The sequence below is a fragment of the Solenopsis invicta genome, chromosome 1 (assembly GCF_016802725.1).
Source record: "Solenopsis invicta isolate M01_SB chromosome 1, UNIL_Sinv_3.0, whole genome shotgun sequence".
Classification (NCBI taxonomy): Eukaryota; Metazoa; Arthropoda; class Insecta; order Hymenoptera; family Formicidae; genus Solenopsis; species Solenopsis invicta.
In genome coordinates this window covers 4,521,424-4,540,015 of record NC_052664.1, presented here as the reverse complement: position 1 = coordinate 4,540,015, position 18,592 = coordinate 4,521,424, and the positions used below count along the sequence as shown (strand labels likewise).

General features: G+C 27.8%; 1 protein-coding gene across 3 annotated transcripts in view; it reads left to right on the top strand.

Annotated features, from left to right (window-relative positions):
* Positions 1-18,592, top strand: part of LOC105205392 (TOX high mobility group box family member 3) — a 280,237-nt gene extending 261,645 nt beyond the window's left edge. For all 3 annotated transcript variants that reach the window (XM_026138290.2, XM_039454995.1, XM_039455000.1), the window contains 5 exons: positions 7,329-7,464; positions 9,132-9,443; positions 10,397-10,486; positions 11,995-12,278; positions 17,538-18,592. In XM_026138290.2, coding sequence (XP_025994075.2) covers positions 7,329-7,464; positions 9,132-9,443; positions 10,397-10,486; positions 11,995-12,278; positions 17,538-17,604 — 889 coding nt within the window. In that variant the 3' untranslated portion in view covers positions 17,605-18,592. The remainder of the gene's footprint in view (positions 1-7,328; positions 7,465-9,131; positions 9,444-10,396; positions 10,487-11,994; positions 12,279-17,537) is intronic.

Genomic DNA, 18,592 nt, shown 5'->3' with positions numbered 1-18,592 from the left:
ATTTCGGGAAAATTATAACGAAAGCAAATCATCTTAGTGATATTTTTGTAAAATTAAATTTAGAAGGAAACAATAAATGAGAAAAGTATTTCAGTTGTATTATGTTACAAATTCAAAATATAATTATATACAAAGGAATCAAATTAATCCATATATATGTGTAAACACACATGTGTTAGTACATTGATCACCAAGGTATATGGTAATATTTATCGCAATAGCCAATAATGTTAAGAGAATGTCTTGAAATTACGACGTGTATAAACAATAATTAATATATTATACTTATAAGAATATATTATAAATGAAATATTACACATTTAGTGGGCAAAATTTTAAATAAAAAATATGGTTTTTGAAATAATTGTAAAATTATGTATATATTAAATTTGGATTTGTCAGAATTTGACAAAGAGTAACACCAAATTTGGCCCATTTCTTAGACTTCGAATTTCAAACTTTCTTTTATGCCAAATGGTATTATATAATGGAACATTAATTCCAGAGAAATTTTAAAATGAGTATAAGCGCGGTTCCGGAGATATAAAGGGTTGAAAGTGATGGTTTCTCATAACACAGGGTGCCGTTTTTAGACTTCTTTTCTGTAGTTTGAATAAAAGTTATCATTTTTTATGTATTTTTGCGCGCTAAACACAAATCTGGTAAGCAAATTGCTCTATTACGTCAGATTTCTTAGAAAAGTGTCAAAAATGATTATTCTTACTTCACTATGGCGTTAAAAGAAATCTATTTCTATCTATCTAAAAATCTATCACTCACATTAGCGAAGCTCTCCAATCTGTGAGAAGCAAGGGGACTCACATTGAAAAAGTACCCCAATCTGTGAGTGGCAAGGGGACTCTCAGTATAAAAGCATCTCAATCCGTGAAAGGCGGTGTCACGTGTCACTTCAACTTTATCCATCTCGATGAGTTTTCATACTAGACGAAAACTAAGGTCATATTTTAATTCGAGATAAAAATCCATAAGAAACAATGTTTTACTTTGTTATATATATATATATATATATATATATATATATATATATATTAGATAGATTTTTAGATAGATACAAAATAGATGTTTTTTTTAAAGTCATGGTGAAGAATAATGATCATTTTTGACACTTTTCTAAGAAATCTGACGTGATAAAGCAACTTGTTTACCAGATTCGTGTTCAGCGCGCAAAAATACACAGGAAATGATAACTTTTATTCAAACAACAGAAAAGAAGTCTAAAAACGGCGCCCTGTGTTATGAGAAAACATCATTTTCAACCCTTTATATTTCTGGAACCATGCTTATGCTCATCTTAAAATTTCTCTAGGATTAATGTTCCATTATATAGTACTATTTGGCATAAAAAAAAAGTTTAAAATTCAAGGTCCAAAAAATGGGCCAAAAACAAGTTTTGGTATCACTCTTTAATAACACTTTTGATAAATATTATTTAAAAATTTTACAATAATCCATTATAACCATAAAGTGTATCAACACATTCAAATTAAGAAAAACGATTAACTAATCGAAAGCGGATCTTAGTGCTCAATAATAGGTTAATTTATATACATTTACAAGTTCTCTCAATATGATTTCTATAATCTTCTCTATCATGAAAACTATAAAGAACTTGTTGCGAAAAATATTGCTTTTGCCAGGGTTTAACCTGGATCTCCCTACATTCCGTGTGACTGTCTTGGCATTTCGCATGAGCTGAAGATCGTAAAAATTTACACGAAAATGATTATTAGGCATCAAGGTCTGATATAGGTACTTTCATCTTGTAATGATGTTTTATTTTTAGTTATATTTATACCTATAATAGTTTTACGTTAACGGTATCAATTATTAGTGCTTTAAATTACCAATGGTCATTATTGTCATCGTGTAAATGTAGAATTACGTAAATATGGAATATGATAATAAGATCAGGATGAAAGATAAAAATGAAAATGATTCACAACAGAACAAAATAGAGAGAAGGAAGGAGGAAAAAGAGAGATTATTTTATATTTATTTAATAATAAGTTGGATATTATATTGTGCGAATAATATAAAAAATAAGAAGTGCTACGTAGGTTACTACTTATACATCCGGAACTGGCAACACTGGTGTTGCTAGGCACCATCTGACATCCAAAGTTTGACATTTTTGACGATATACATACCCAGGTAGCAAGTTTCTTTCATGTTGCGATCAATTTGATAAAAATTACATTGCCTAAGTTTCCATCTTTATTGAGGGAAGCGGCTTCCGCTTTTGCTTGTGATTTTGCCGGCAATGTATGCCAGAAATAACTGTGCGCAACCGCAAGGAAACAATTTCCCTTTTCTGTTTTATAATTATTCTATTTTTTTATAATAACTTAAGTTATTATATTATATTACACTTTATAATCCCAAAAATGAGCAAAAGAATATTTTTATATTTTAAAATACAATTTTCACAAAAAATTCCATTCTTAGGAATTCTTTTCGGAAATTCCCAAGGGGTCACCAATTCAAGTCGCGACTTCGGTGAACGTTGCTTGATCTCTGTCATCGCTGCGAACTGATCCGTCGTGATGACCTGTGAACACTTTGTGCTGATATGTGTATATAACTGGTTAGGTCAGATCAATATACTTAGATCAGATCAATATACTTTATCGAAAAAATGAAATATGTATAATTAAAGCATATTATTGATATAAACATATAAAATTATAGTTTTCACAAATGCGGAATAGCATCTGGAATAACTTTTGTTATTTGTTTAAATAAGAACTAGAAATGCAACTAGAAAATATATGTTAATATAATACAATAATTAAATTAAATACGAAAAAATTTTGTATTAAAACACATTAAAAAAATATGGTTCATTCATGAACCTATTTTGTCTATAAGTTCATATGATTATATATCGGCACAATAAAAAAAAAACCTGCGCAACGATAAATTATTAACACATAAATATATTATTAAAATAGAATAAATCTTTTTATATTTACTATAAATGAACAAAATATTTATAAAAATGTTTACAAAATATTACTAAAAATATTTTTTTATTTATTATAAATATTTATATTAATTTATATTAATATTTTTGTAAATATTTATTCTTTATTTACCATAAATATTTTAGAAAATATTGAATAAATATTTTAACAATACTTTGGATAAATATTTTTATAATCTTTTTCTGTAATGTATATAAAATATGTATAAAATATTTCTATAATATTTATAAAAAAAATTATCATAAATATTTATTAATATTTATCATAAATTTATCATAAATATTGTGTGATACCTGGGTATAACATACATATTTCATTGAAATATATTAAAATACATAAATATATAATTTTAATCAATTATGATGTTAACACACATTTCTTTATATTTGGAGGAAATATTATAATAAAAAATTGTCGAAAATTATTTATAACAAGTTATTGGAAATTTTATACTAATAAGTTTCGTACACTATTGTCCTTCAATTGCTTGAGAAACAGTTTCCTTCCTATTGCCTTTAGATAGTCTTATACAAAAGGATTAGCGGCTGCGATATAACAACGTGACTGCAACCGAAGGGAAACTTGTAATTAGCAAGTATTTCTCCTTTTGTACAAAGAATGCATTGCTATCTGGGTATGTAGAACATTTTGTCATACAGACGCTATCTGTGTTGTTTACAGTGACTTGAAAATTTCATCTCAGTCAAAAAATGGAATTAACTTGCGAAAATTTTCGTACGATGATTTACTTCGATTTTTGACGTGGATTATTTCAACAACAGTGCATTGATCAACTCACTTTGACTTTTGGCGATGAAATAAAACCATTGTATATTACTGGTTTAGTAAATTCAACCGTTGTGCGCTCACAGACGAATTTAAAGAAGGTCGTCCAAAATCGATTGTTGTGCCAGAAAACATCGATGCTGTGCGCAAACTGATAATGTAAGATCATGTGACATTGAGGCGTGAGATTGAGGCATTCCTGGGCATTAGTATGACAAGCATACACAAGATTTTACATGAACATTTTGCCGTGAAAAAAATTTATTCGCGTTGGATTCCGCATAATTTGACAATCTGAAAAAAAGGCTTGTGTCGATTGGTGCAAAAGTGCTATAAAAATTTGTTCAAACGTATGCAAAAGTGTATCGATCATTGTGGAGAATATTTGGAAAAACATTTTTAAATGATAAACCATTTTCAATGATAAATATTTGTTTTCGTTTATTATTCCGGATACTGAGATGAAATTTTCAAGTCACTGTAAACAGCACAAATAGCGTCCATATGAAAAAATGTTCTAAGTATATATACCGTCAAAAATGTCAAACTTTGCGATGTATATGTCAGATAGCTTAGGAATACCAATATTGCCATATTTCGGATACATAAGTAGTAACCCTCGTATTTCTTGGTCGAAGTAGATATGGTGCTTAATAATGATTTTATATTAATTACACAGCCACACAAAAAGTGTCATGTTCGAGAAATTAGACCCACGTATTCCTATGTATTTTAAGGCTCTGAAACCGTATTTAGTATCATATTTGATCTCAGAATTGCGCCATCAGATCAGAATTTTTTATACCTTCAAAAAATTGCCAAACATTCTTTAAAATTACACTATTCAACCCGGTAAAAAAATCTGTTGGCGCAATTCTGAAGTCATATTCGGTTTCAGAGCCTCAAAATACATCTCTAATCTCTCGAACATGACTTTTTTTGTGTGGTTATGTTATTAAACTTATATTTTAGTTCCATAGATATAGACTGCGTGTCGGATATGAAACACAATCGTAACTGAAACTACAAATAATATTTAAATTAATTTAATCAAATTTATAATAACGACACTATGGGCATTTTAAAAAATTGTGAGAACTTATTCTAGTTGAGCTAATATTTTTTTGTAATTAGTTTTTTATAGTTTTTTAAGATTCTTATGGCATCATATTGTTAAAGGAGAATCAATAAGATTGTCATTTAACCTTTTTAATATTTAAAAAAGAAACAATTTTTTTTATTGCATAATTATTTTGAACGTTAAAAATAACTGTTAGCTAAGAAAAAAACTATTCAAAGCCATAACTAATTATTAGTCTAGCTGTATTATTATGACATATCATAATGCTTAAAAGCTGTAAATCATCTAGTCCTTTTCATGATTAATAAATGAAATAATAAAACATTTTTGCTCACTATACTGTTCCGTTATCATATTAAGAGGATGTTGTAGTGACGGGAATTACCGACACATTACAGTATTCATTAATTTTCAAATTGACTCTACAGATCACAAAATACTTTTACAGAATAAAAGTATGCACCAAAACAAAGTGCGGGCTGGTAAATTTTACGAGAAAATCGAACAAAAAGTTAAAAATTTATTTTTGGCTCGTGGATCTGTCAACCGAGGTTAACTTTTGTCATTTATTAACGTTCTGTAGCTCATATGTATGAAATGAGACCAGGCCGCACTTTAGAAAACTCTAACGATCAACACTGACTGTATGCCATTTCAGTCAAAAGCCTAACAAAAAAGTTTAACATGTAAACAGCTGTACGTGTACAAATTTTGCTTAGCGCACGTAAACAATGGCAAGCAGAGTAGTGACTGTAGTTGATAGGTCTTTTCACAGATGGCGAAATAATCGAAAAACAAAGACAGATCTATGCGTTGGACAAAGAGCGATAGCCTGGTCTCCCTCGAAAAATAATCTGCAATGCCGACGTCGAGGAAGTTCTTCGGTCACTATAGTATCCTCTTAATGTCATCTTAGATTACAACATCTATCATCCCCAACGTGAAGATGAATATAGCTTATATTAAAAAATTAATTTTTGATTATTCTTGATATATGGATGTTCATTATAACAAATAGATGATCTCTCATTATTAGTTGCCTTTAAACTTAAGATTCTAGGACACTGCATCAAGTTGTAACAGTAGAGAATTTTAATATTAAACAAAATTTTTTAATATATATATTTTTTTATTTTGTTTTTTTAGATTTTTTGTTTTTAAGACAAGAAGTTTTTTTAGACATATTAAACATATGACAATTGTGACTTTTAAACATTTTCTGATGAGCAGAATGGCTTAGATTTCGATGGTTCTTTTTTCTCATCTTCATTTTTTCACCACAAATCATGAACAGCATCGTCTATACTATTTTTAGAATTTTGTGACGGTCTGTTGTAAACATAAAGGATAGCCTACTACAAAACACTTGCTATTCTTAGATATAATTATATAATACTACTATAATATAAAATCTTGATAAAGAATATTATTGATTGTGTGTATGTGTGTGTGTGTGTTAAGAATATTATTTTTCTAATTAGTTCTATTTGAGATAGGGGATTGAAAAAATTGAAAACACGTGTCTACAATATTCGTCCCAGAGCCTAACAAAAAAATTATTATAATATGTAAAGCAACAAATAATAAAAGTAATTTCTTAAGTTGTATTTATCTAGTAAAGATAGATGTAGTATAAATGACATTAATATTCTATGATGGCAGAACAATGAGCAAAAATATTTTATTTGTTCGTTTATTAATCATAAAGGGATATCATGTGGCTACATTTTAGAGCGACGGACTTGTAAGTGAGAGAATACGAGTTTGAGTCCACATCTCATATATACAGATTTTTAGTTCTTAGATAGCATGGTAATATATCTAGATTAATAATCATGGTATTATGAATCGTGTTTTTCTCATTTAATGGTTATTTCTAACATTCCTAATAATCATATAATACAAAAAAATTGTTTTTTGAAAATTCTTAGGGCCAAAAAACGCTCTTAAATCCTTCTTATTTATTGATCAAATTAATTTAGATATTAGCTTCAGTTTGTGTTTTAAGTCCGACAAAATCGGCACATAGTTTAATAGAACTAAAAAATATATTTAAATAATTAAAATAAAAATATTTTATTAAGCAAGATCCGCTTCGACCGAGAAATGGCGTTTTCTCTTATTTCTTTGTGTATATATTTAATTATAGAAATATCGATGTTTCCATTGGAACATTAAAACTACAAAAACGACGGTGAAGTAATAGAATGTTACAGAAATAATAAATTAAAATCTCTTATATTTTCTAAACATTGTCAAATATAGATGATAAATACGATAATAGAGCGATTATTATCATCCTTTTAGTATGTAGGATATTTTTTTTTAATGAATATAATTGCCGCAATATATTAATGAGAAAAATCGACAATATACCACCAAAACTTTTAGCCTCTTTAAACGTAATTATTTATCTAAATTCTAAAACGATATGATATAATGCTGATGATTTTCAGGCCGGTGTCAGCGTACGCCCTTTTCTTCAGAGATACTCAGGCAGTGATTAAGGGAAAACATCCAAACGCTAGCTTCGGCGAAGTATCTAAAATCGTTGCATCAATGTGGGATGCATTGGACATTGAACATAAAAATGTAAGTATTTATAAAATCTTAATGAACTTGTGTACAGCATTGGAAATTTGATTAATATACTAGCATTTGCCAAAGAATTTAATTGAAGGATAATCAAATACAAGTTTTTTATTGTTTTACATACACAACTTAATACTAGGGCGATGTGAGCTAAAGTGGGACGGGTTTTTGTTTGTCTCCATAGAAGTGTCAAAAAATAGAATTTTTGAACAATCAATGGTTAGTTTCACTAGAGGACGAAGAAAAACTAACTTTCTATGATTGCGGATTTTCAAAGTTTTGATTTTAAGTTGTATTTTTAGGTATTTTTCAAAAACAAAAAATTTTGGGTTTTTGAAAAATGGTGGGGCACCAAAGAAATTCAGTCAAAATAGTCATAAAAACCAACTTAAATCGACTTCTATGTTTAATCAACCCTTCTAAATAATGAATAATTGAAAATAAAGCAATAAAATCCTTTCCTCTCTCTATAATGGCTATAGCATTTAAACTTATAATTCTTTGATGGTTTGCAGCTACTGTCACATTATAGTAATATTTAATATTACTATTTTCTCCGTGTATAAGTAATAACATTCGAAAGAATTAATAAAATTACTTGATTTGCACTAATCCTTCAAGAAAACATGAAAAACCTACTTTACCCCACAACGTTAATTTGCACGCAATCATTCATTACCGAAACTAGATTAAGTTTCTACAACATTTTCTTTTTTTATTTAGAAAAATAATAGAAAAACGATAACTGCACATAACTTTCTTTTGTTAAACACTTAAAAAACTTGCTTAAATCACGAGTATTATGAACACAAGAAAAACTTTATGAAAATAACTTTTAAGATCGGTTTTGTACAGCAACAAAATGTTTGTACCCAAACTCCAATGGCTAATTGAAACATGAGCTGTCATGATAAGCAATAGATGACAGTTTTTCGTTTTGCTCTAAATTCACTACTACATAGAAATTTTGATGGTGTGCCACTTTACCCACGTCTCACTTTATCCTACATCACCCTATAATAAAAATATACGAAGGAGAAAATCAGAATAATTTTTGACAATAAAAATTTGGAAAATTTTTATAAACAAATTTCATTAGAACGTACATTGTACTGTTTAACACATAATTTTGCAATACAAATGTGAGTAGTCACTTCCGATGCATCTGATTGAACATTGAAATTTGGTTATGCTGTCACAATTTTGACGAAAATTGCGTCAAAGAAGCCAATAATAACGATTTTGAGTTTTATTTTCAATATATTATTTTATAAATTTTGTTAATGTCATGTAAAAGTATCAATTTTGAACTTTAAGATTTTGGTCTGTTTATAATTTTTTGTTTTCGAGATAAAACAATTTGAAAATAGTTCTTTTCTTATGTAATACATGGAGGCATTTTATTATATTTTAAGATATTAGATAGAAACAATAAAAACTTGTATTTTAGAGTTTTCCTTTTATTAATTTTTTTTAACAAATTGTTAGGCCGTATTATTTATGATCGAATTTTCAATGTTACATTTCTATTATTTATTTGATTAGATAGAACATCGTTTTGCATAATCACGTCACAAATGCTACTTGATATAAGAATAGACACGACTAATTTTTATAAGTTATTAATAGGTTAATTTCAATACGATAAATTATAAATTTTTGTGCAGTATTACAAAAAGAAAACAGAGGCAGCTAAGAAGGAATATTTGAAAGCTCTTGCAGCATACAGAGCATCTCTGGTAAGCAAAGGTGCAGGTGAAAATGAACAAAAACAACAAACACAACAGCCGCAACAACAAATGCAATATAGTGGATACACAGGCTACGCCAACAATACTGCGCCAGGAAATGTTACATATCAAGTCTACAGCCCTCAGCATCAACCTTCATCGCCTCAACAGCAACATCAGCAACAGCAACAAATGACTGTTAATAAAAAGTCACCCCATCATTTAGCCATGCAAGGAACTCAACAACAAGTATGATTTAGAAAATATATGATAGATTTTTCTATAAAGAAGTCAAGCATAATAAAAACAAATATCGTATTCTCGAAATTATAATTTAAATGGATACATATCTGAACTTATCTTAACTTAAACATTGACATTTACGGCTTGATATTAAATTCAATAATTAACATAGTATTTATTCCATTAATAAAATAGGAGTCTTGTTTCGTTATCATATAAAAATTACAGTATCAGTATGAGAAACGCTTGTAATTGTTTTACCACGACAAATGTAAAAAAATTTCTACATTTGGTAGAAAAAATCAGAAAAAACTTTTCAAAAATGTATTTTAAAAAGAAAAGATTTAAATGTTTTTTTAGTTTTGTCTTTATGATATTTTGTTCCTAAATCATTTAAAAAATGCTATTTTTTTATTTTGAAGTGTTGCAACTTGATGAAATAGCATCGAATACAAAGTAACAAAAAATTATTTAAAAATAGGTTTCGAAGCTTAAAATATGTATTTTTTTTAATACAAATTGGTGCGATAAGTTATCATAGTCCTATTGAACTTTTTCTATAAAATCTTATTTTTTATAAAATGTTTTTTTAACTTTAAAATCAAAAAGTTTACGAAAAGAACAAATATTGATTGTAACATGCTTTATTCTCAACAAGTTTTTCAAAATGTTTGAAGATTTTTCCTATTTAACCTTTCATGAAATGCGAGAAAATTTCAAACATTCTTAAAACTTTCGCCGGTAATGTATCTACATATAATAATATTTGTGTATAAAAAAATTTTAATTTTGCCCAATTTTTTTTTTTTCTTTAATCCTCTATGCATATGTAAAAACTAATTTATAATGGTGATGATTTTATTTTTACAATCCTAATAATTTATATTTATATAATTAGAATCTCATAGAAAAAATATGAACAATTTCGACAATTTTATACATTCTTTTTTCTTTTATAGACATTAATGGGGAGTGTAATGGCACCACCGCACATGACACAACAGCAACAACAGCATATGCAACAACAGATTTCACAACAATATATGCAGGTTAATATATATTTATATATACACTTTCACTAATTTTTTTATTTATTATATAATATAAATACAGTATATTTGAGTTTTTTAAAAAATATCTTGGTCGTTTTGTCGTATTATTTTTTTTTTTATTTATATCTTTTTTCTTATAAGTTATATTTAATTGAATAGGAGATTTAATTTGTCTTTAACTATTTTCTATTTTGTTAGAGATTAATTTAATTTTTTTTTGTTAAACCTTTGCGTAACACAATACAGTAGACGATATAAATATGCTTAATCCAGTCCAAATTCAAATTTTTTTTAATCAAATTGATTTGAATATCCATTGTATAATCTTTCTTGTATTACTAATAGAGTACTAATAGAGTAATCAATACTTGCTAGAAAAATTGTTGCATTAAGCTCTTTTTGGTAATTCAGTGATATTACATAATTTAATAGCAGATTAGTAGCAGAAATCAATTAAAATATGGATTTTATTTCTGTTATTAATCAAACTATGTAGCAGGTATGTCAAAGTCTATTTAATTTCTGTTTTCAATTTATCATTATATTTTGTTGATAACCTCTTTGCTACATTTCTGCTAGTATTTTACCAATAATATTGTATAATATTAATATAACATGAAATCAAATCTGTAACTTTTGTGTTTGCACAAAATTTATAACACATACTTTGCAGAATTTATTTTTGATCTTCTTGCTACTGGATTTCGGTAGACAACTTCTTACGTTAGAGTGGTATTATATTTTATTAGAGCAATTCAATTTCAAATAGTACTCTCTAAATATCTAGTAATAAATTTAATATAAACGATATTCTAATACAACTGGGTAGTGTATCACACACTTAAATATCGAAAATGGCTATACCGGTCGAAAGTACATTTTCAACAGATCTATAGTTTTCAATAATTTTCTAGGTGAATTAGCAAACATTTACAAGATTCTCCAAACTCCGTGCTACATTAGGATAAAGGGGAAGGGATAGTAGAGATGCTTGTAAGCATTAAAATTATTAAATTAGTTAGCAATTTAATTTTTGTAATATTACATTTTTGAGTTTCTTAAAAAGCTGTGTTTTATGTCCGGCAACCTGCGACGCGCAGTTTAAAAAATGTTTATATTACTCGACGAGACGAGCAAACAAAACTCGCAAAGGGAAGAACGAACGCACAACACGAAATGATTAGACACTCTTTTATAAAAAAAGAACACTGACTTTAATCAAATGACTATGTACACAATTAATTCGTAGCGAAATTATTTAAATATCGCGAGCTTGACAGCTCCGCGTCCCGAAACAGAAGCTTCTCAAGCTCAGCCGAAAAGCAAGCATAACAATATGTTGTAAATATTTGTAAATTCAGAGAAAATTATTAAGCACTACGATCTTTTGATCGGTATAACCGTTCTCATTGTTTAAATAAATTTAATCTTAGTACATAATCTATTAATCAAATGATATGTTTTTATATTATGATTTTATACAATATTTTATGACATTCTTATAGGTGTCTCAGCAACAACAAGTGCAACAGGTACAAGTGCAGCAGCAACAGCAGCAACAAATAATACATACAAGTCCACCAAGAGCAGAATTTATAAAATCTGAAGATTTATCGATAAAGTCTGAAACTTTATCTAGTTCTTCATCGCCGGTGAATCCTTCACAAGTGGCTATGACAGGACAAGTGCCGCCACCTTGTATACATCAGGGATGTCCTAATCCTGCTATATCCAATAACGAATGGGAGGATGAATACTGCAGTAACGAGTGTGTGGTCAGCCATTGCAGGTTGGCAAAAACATTATATTTAATTTCTTTGTCTTAGATTAATTTGTACATTTTATGTGAAGTATACAGGGTGTTCAGCAAGATGAAGGAAAAGAACAATAAATAAAAATGGTCACTTTTTTACCCAATAATGGAAACAGAATCATAGTGAATATAAATTTCGATCTGTTGAACACGATTGTACTATTAATTTTCATTAAAAGTGCGAGAAATATTGTCATTTTTCAGGTTAAAATCTTATTTTTTACTTTTTCCGTGATGTATGATTTTTAATACGAGTGAGTTATTCCATGATTTTCTTCTGAACTTAATATGCGAAGGTCCTTATATTGTTGAACAAAAATTTAATAAATAAAATAAATCTAAATTGAATGATCCAAAATGACGGGAATTATTTTGTCTTCTTTTTTGCTGTCACCAACTTTTTATAAATCACTTTTAACCGGTAGTAAAATAAAAGTAACAAAAATAAAGAGCAAATGGTGACTTGGTAATCACTGCGACATATCGGATCATAACCCAGTAAGCAAACAAACATTTCTGTGATGTTATTACAACGTTATTTAATAATATGTAATGTTTCCAAATATTTAACGTTGTAATCAACATTATTTTGACATTGATTTAGAGGTTTTTGTAACGTTGAAATAACAATTACAATTAACATTTTGCTAACGTTCTTTTAACATTTTGATAATGATTATATAATATTACATACAGCACACTAATAGCGTTTTTCACTGGGAAAACTAGTGCGCACCAGTTCTCCCAGTGAAAAACGCTATAATATTGTATCAACATTTCAATAATGTTTAATGTAAATATCAATGTAAATATTTCTCTGAAATGTAAATATTAACATGGTTACACCACATAATTCCAATGCAAAACATTATTTTTGTAGCATTTTAAAAACATTTTTCGCCAAAAAAAATCTCGGGAATTTTTATTGGAAATTTCCAAGTGGCCACCCATCCAAGTCGTGACCGCGGTGAACATTAGTTAACTTCTGCGACTACTGCGAACTAGATCTCTCGTGATAATCTGTGAACACTTTGTACTAATATGTGTGTATAACTATAGATTAGGTGAACATATGTAGAAAAGATGAAATATAATGTATTTTATATTATCACACGCGATGATAATAAATGGTCGGCTGATTTTATTAATAAATTTTTTAATTTTTTACTATCGAACACTGTTGAAAAATTTTTCGGCAACTGAAATCCGTTCAAAGAAACACACACTTTACTATCGCACAGCATACATTTATCCGACGTTATTAAAAGCAATCGACCGCGATTTTATTGATAGTTATGCATGATTATACAATTTCATTGCAAAGCAACGATTTAAAAACATTTAATGCAATATTACATAAGAACGTTGAAAAAACATTTGGAACAACTAATATTATTAAAACGTTTTTTAAATATTTGGAAATATCACATTATTTAGGTAATGTTTTAAAAACATTTTTATAACATTATATAAAAACGTTAAAAAAATATTTGGAACAACATTATTGAAACGTTTTTTATAAACATTCGGAATTATCACATTATTAGATAATGTTTTAGAAACACTTACACAATATTATAAAGGAACGTTGATAAAAGTCATAAGAAATCAATGTTTTAAAACGTTTATTTAATGTTCCTTGCTTACTGGGAAATGAATTCTTCCATAAATACGCGACATATAAATACTTATGGCACATTACGGCATGTGGAGATGGATAGATAAGGATAATCGCTTGAGAGTCTTGCGTCTATTCTTTCCCATCTTATTTGCGACATTCATTACGGTATTATTTCCATAACCATACGAAACGATCCTATTTACTTACAATTAGAATATGGATTTTTACAACAATTATCATATTACACTTCGTGACAACAAAAAAATGGCGTTCGTTTTGAATCCTTTATTTCAAACTTATTTATTAGATTTCCGTTCAACAATATTAGAACTTTTACATGCTAAGTTTTACGGGAGTGAGTATTACGTAACTCACTGGTATTGAAAAAATCATACATGACGAAGAGAGAAAAAATAGGACTTTAACCTAAAAAATGATGATGTTTCCCACACTTTCAATAAAAACTAATAGCATCATTGTGTTCAGCAGGTCAAAATTTATAAGATTCACTCCATTTTTTATATTTCCATTATTGGGCAAAAAATGGTCATTTTTACTTATTGTTCTTTGAAAAGTTATTTTTATTTTAAATAATAAAATAAGACGAAAATCAACAGTAATAAACAATAATTAATATATCTATAAGACCGTGAAGTATATAACACATTTAAATTAAGAAAATGACTAACAGTCAAGGGTGATTTTAGTGCTCAAATAATTATTAGATAATCTTATATATTTTTTCTAATTTCTCAAGTTGCGCGTCGCATATTCAGTGGTTTTGAAATGCAGCTATTAAATTGAATCAGAGAAATAATATCACAATATTAAATTACTAATTTAATAATATTTATACTCTCTAACAAGCATCTATAAGATCATCCCTCCCCCTCCCCCCACCTCACCATCCAAAAACTAGAAAGATTTTGCTGCGAAAAATATTATTTCAACTAGGGTGAGGTAATATTTTCAACTTGGATCTCCCTATATTCCGTACGGGCACCTTAACTAGTTTGATCACTGAAGTATATGGTAATAATTATCTTAATATTTAATTTTATTATCAAGAATAATAAAGTTATTATTAAAGATTTATTTTTCAATTTTAAATATTTAAGTATTTTTGTAAAAAATGCTTAAATCGCGTGAATATTTGGATATTATGATTAAATAAAGTTTCCACTAAAATTTTTGTTATTCTTGATTTTATAAATCTTTAGGTAATCCTTTTCTTTCTTCTTCTTTTTCTTCTTCTCCTTCTCCTTATAGCGTTTTTCATTGGGCAGCACTGAGTGCGCACTAGAAACTCGCCGAGTGCAGGTAGCACTGCCCAAGTGTATCGAAAGTGCGAGTTTCTTGCACTGCCAGTTAAACACGCACATTATTTTCAGTGCGGTTTCGTGTGATATTTTGTTGGTTTTATAAAATTATTATGGTACTGACTATTGACTTTAAAGTCAATGACGAAATATTTAATCTATCAATTGATCCAGCTGAATTAACTTTATACGAAAAATTAAAAAGTATAGAATCAGACGGATAGAATCTAGAATATTTATACAGCTCTATTATTTTATAGGTTGTTGTTCTTGCAACGCGGAAATGACTTTTAAACTGTAATAATTTAATTTAAAATAAAATTATTTTATAAGTGCCACAAACTCCATCAAATAAAAAAAAAAATAATAATAGTAATAGTTATAATAGTAAAATAGTAACAATAGTAATAATAATAATATAATTAATAATACAATTAATAATACAGTAAAATGATGCCTATTTAGACAGGAAAACACACGGATAGTTATTAAAAAGAGTGAAAAATGTGCTTTTATGTATAAAATTTAAAAAACATTACTCGCGGTCCATTTTTACAAATTTGGTAAATACGAGACAAGTCATATTTTTACAATAAAACATATAATAACAAAATGACATGCATAACAACATTTCATCGTCAATTTGTCACGTTTCACGTCTATTAGTTCTAATTTTGTCCGCGACGAAATGTCGCTACTGTCAACGCGAAGTTCTCGGTTAAGGAGTCAGGAGCCTTAAGACACTTCATTTATGGGTATTTTAACATCATTGGTCAAATAAATTCTCTATTTTAAAATAATAAATTCTTTTTTAATTTGTTCAAAACAGATAGTTAAGTAATGCAATCATACGGTATCCGATTGTAAATTTTTTTTGCTTTTGAAAATTATGGATTTTATTGATACTTACAGAAATTTGTTGACAGAGTTGTTTGACAAAGTTTTTTTGATTATTTTTTTCTTGATAATACAAAATGTCGATAATCGATTAGCATTAAATATTCACATATTATATCCACGATCGAGTAACTTGCGAATTTAAAAACAGTCAGTGGGTATTGGAAAACAATATATTATTCTAAATTATCGTTAAATATTTAATAACTATTTGAATTCTGTACTTTCAATAAACTAGATCTGTGCATTGTAAACAAATCGTTATATACAAATTTGTATTATTCCTCTTTCGTACTATCTCAAATTCAGGGAAAAGTTACTTTTTAAAAGTAACTCGTTATCGTTACTCGTTACCGAATAAAAAAAGTAACTAGTTACCGTTACTTGTTACTGACTCTCAAAAGTAACTTTTTACTGTTACCGTTACATAGATAGTAACGATTCATTACTTTTTTGTTACTTTTTAATTTTAAAATAAAATTAGATTATGTTTAAGAATTTTCATATAATTCTAAACCTATAGTTCTTAAAATAAGTAAAACTACAAAAATTGTATAGAATTTTCTGAATAAGATTCATATGGAATTTGTTAAATATAAGCTACATACACTTTTTATCAATATTTTTAATAAAAAGTTAAATAATTACGTCACAAAGGTTTGACTTTTGTCTAAAGGTTTTACTTTGTAATGTAATGTAAAAGTTAAGCCATGAAAATGTTTTACTTTAGTATTACATTTTTATCGGTATTAATTTACTATTTACTTTTAACAAAAGTTGACATTTGTAAAGTTCGTTTTTATGCTAATACAATTCTGTGATTGGTTTATTTTACAACTATTCTTTAAAACGATCTTAAATATAATATAACAACGAACTATGAATATTGACTGAAAAATAAAAATTGAAAATTATATTATAAATAAAAAGTAACGATAAAAGTAACTATTAAATTCGTTACTGTTACTAGAAAAATGTAACTATGTTACCGTTACAAAAAATAAAAAGTAACGGCGTTACCAATTCGTTAAAAAAAAAGTAACTGTAACGGTAACGGCGTTACAAGTAAGTCGTTGCTTCCAATCCCTGTTTAAACTAATACTCAAAGCTAAAGTTTTTTTATGATTGTACGATTAAGGAACATTAAAAGAGCGTGCAATAAAATAAATTTATTTCAAAACTGCATTAAAAAATTCTATGACGTTATCTAAAATTCTAGACATTATCTTGATTAAAATTCAGGAATTCTCGAGAAATTCTTTTACAAAATTTGAGTTAACATCCTCTATACTCACAATAGATATTATCATATATTTCCAATTTATAAAGGTTATTATATGATTCTTGTTTTATTTTCTCTTTATCTTGTATTTATATCTGTTTTATTATATGTTTCAGAGATGTATTTAATACGTGGGTGTCTTCAAATCAAAATCCTCAACAAAATTATTCTACAGTTAAATAAATATTCTACAAGAAATAAAACGCAGTAATTACTCATTGGCCTCACAACTTAATGGCCTGTTGTTAATCTGTAAAGTAAGATATTTAAACAGATTTATGTACATAAGAAAGAGCTGGTGAATAACAACTTTTTAAAATGTTGAGACTATTCATACAGCGACAGAAATACATCATTAGAGAAGTTGGCGAATAGTTTGAAATATGAATGGTAATAATATTCAAATGTGTTCTCTATGTTTGTGCATGTCAGCGAGAGAATGAGAAGACGAGAGAGGGGCGCAAGAAGATGATGGCGAAATAAACTTGTTCTTTTTCTTTTTTTTTAAGAAATCTAGAATGTATATTGAAAAGCCTTATCCAAAAACTTATTACTCAGGCCAAAGGTCTTTGTTTGTAAGGAATGTATCGCAACTTGAGTAATTTAAATAAGTGCATTTATTTACACTTACAAGAAGTTAAATGACAACCAATATTTTTTGTATTCTCAGATACTCCTTACTGACAGGCAAAGCGTGCCAATTGTACAGACATTTGTTTCCTTTTCTAACATAAATATAGTGTTGCAGTTTTTAAAAGTTCATTGAACAGGAACTGGTTCTTTGAATTAGATTGTCTTATCTGTATTTCTCTGAATTATCTACTTGTCATTTTGATATAGTCAACAAAATAATACAGTACAAGAGCGAATGGGAGCCATGTAAAATGTATAAGTAAGTGCACTACGTTCAATGTGTGTTTCGTTCATGTCGCGAAAGTAATAGTTAGATAAAAAGAGGACTATAGCATATCATTACACGCCATGGTCACAAATTGTCTTGTTTCATTTTAATGCGTAAGATTAAGAATAACATTTATATTTGTTAATATATTCATCGATTAGACATATATTTTTAATTGTTCGTAATTATGGATATCTTGATTTGAAACAGTTATTATTGATAAATGTATTATATACAAGTATGAAAAAATAAAAATGTTGTATTATAAAT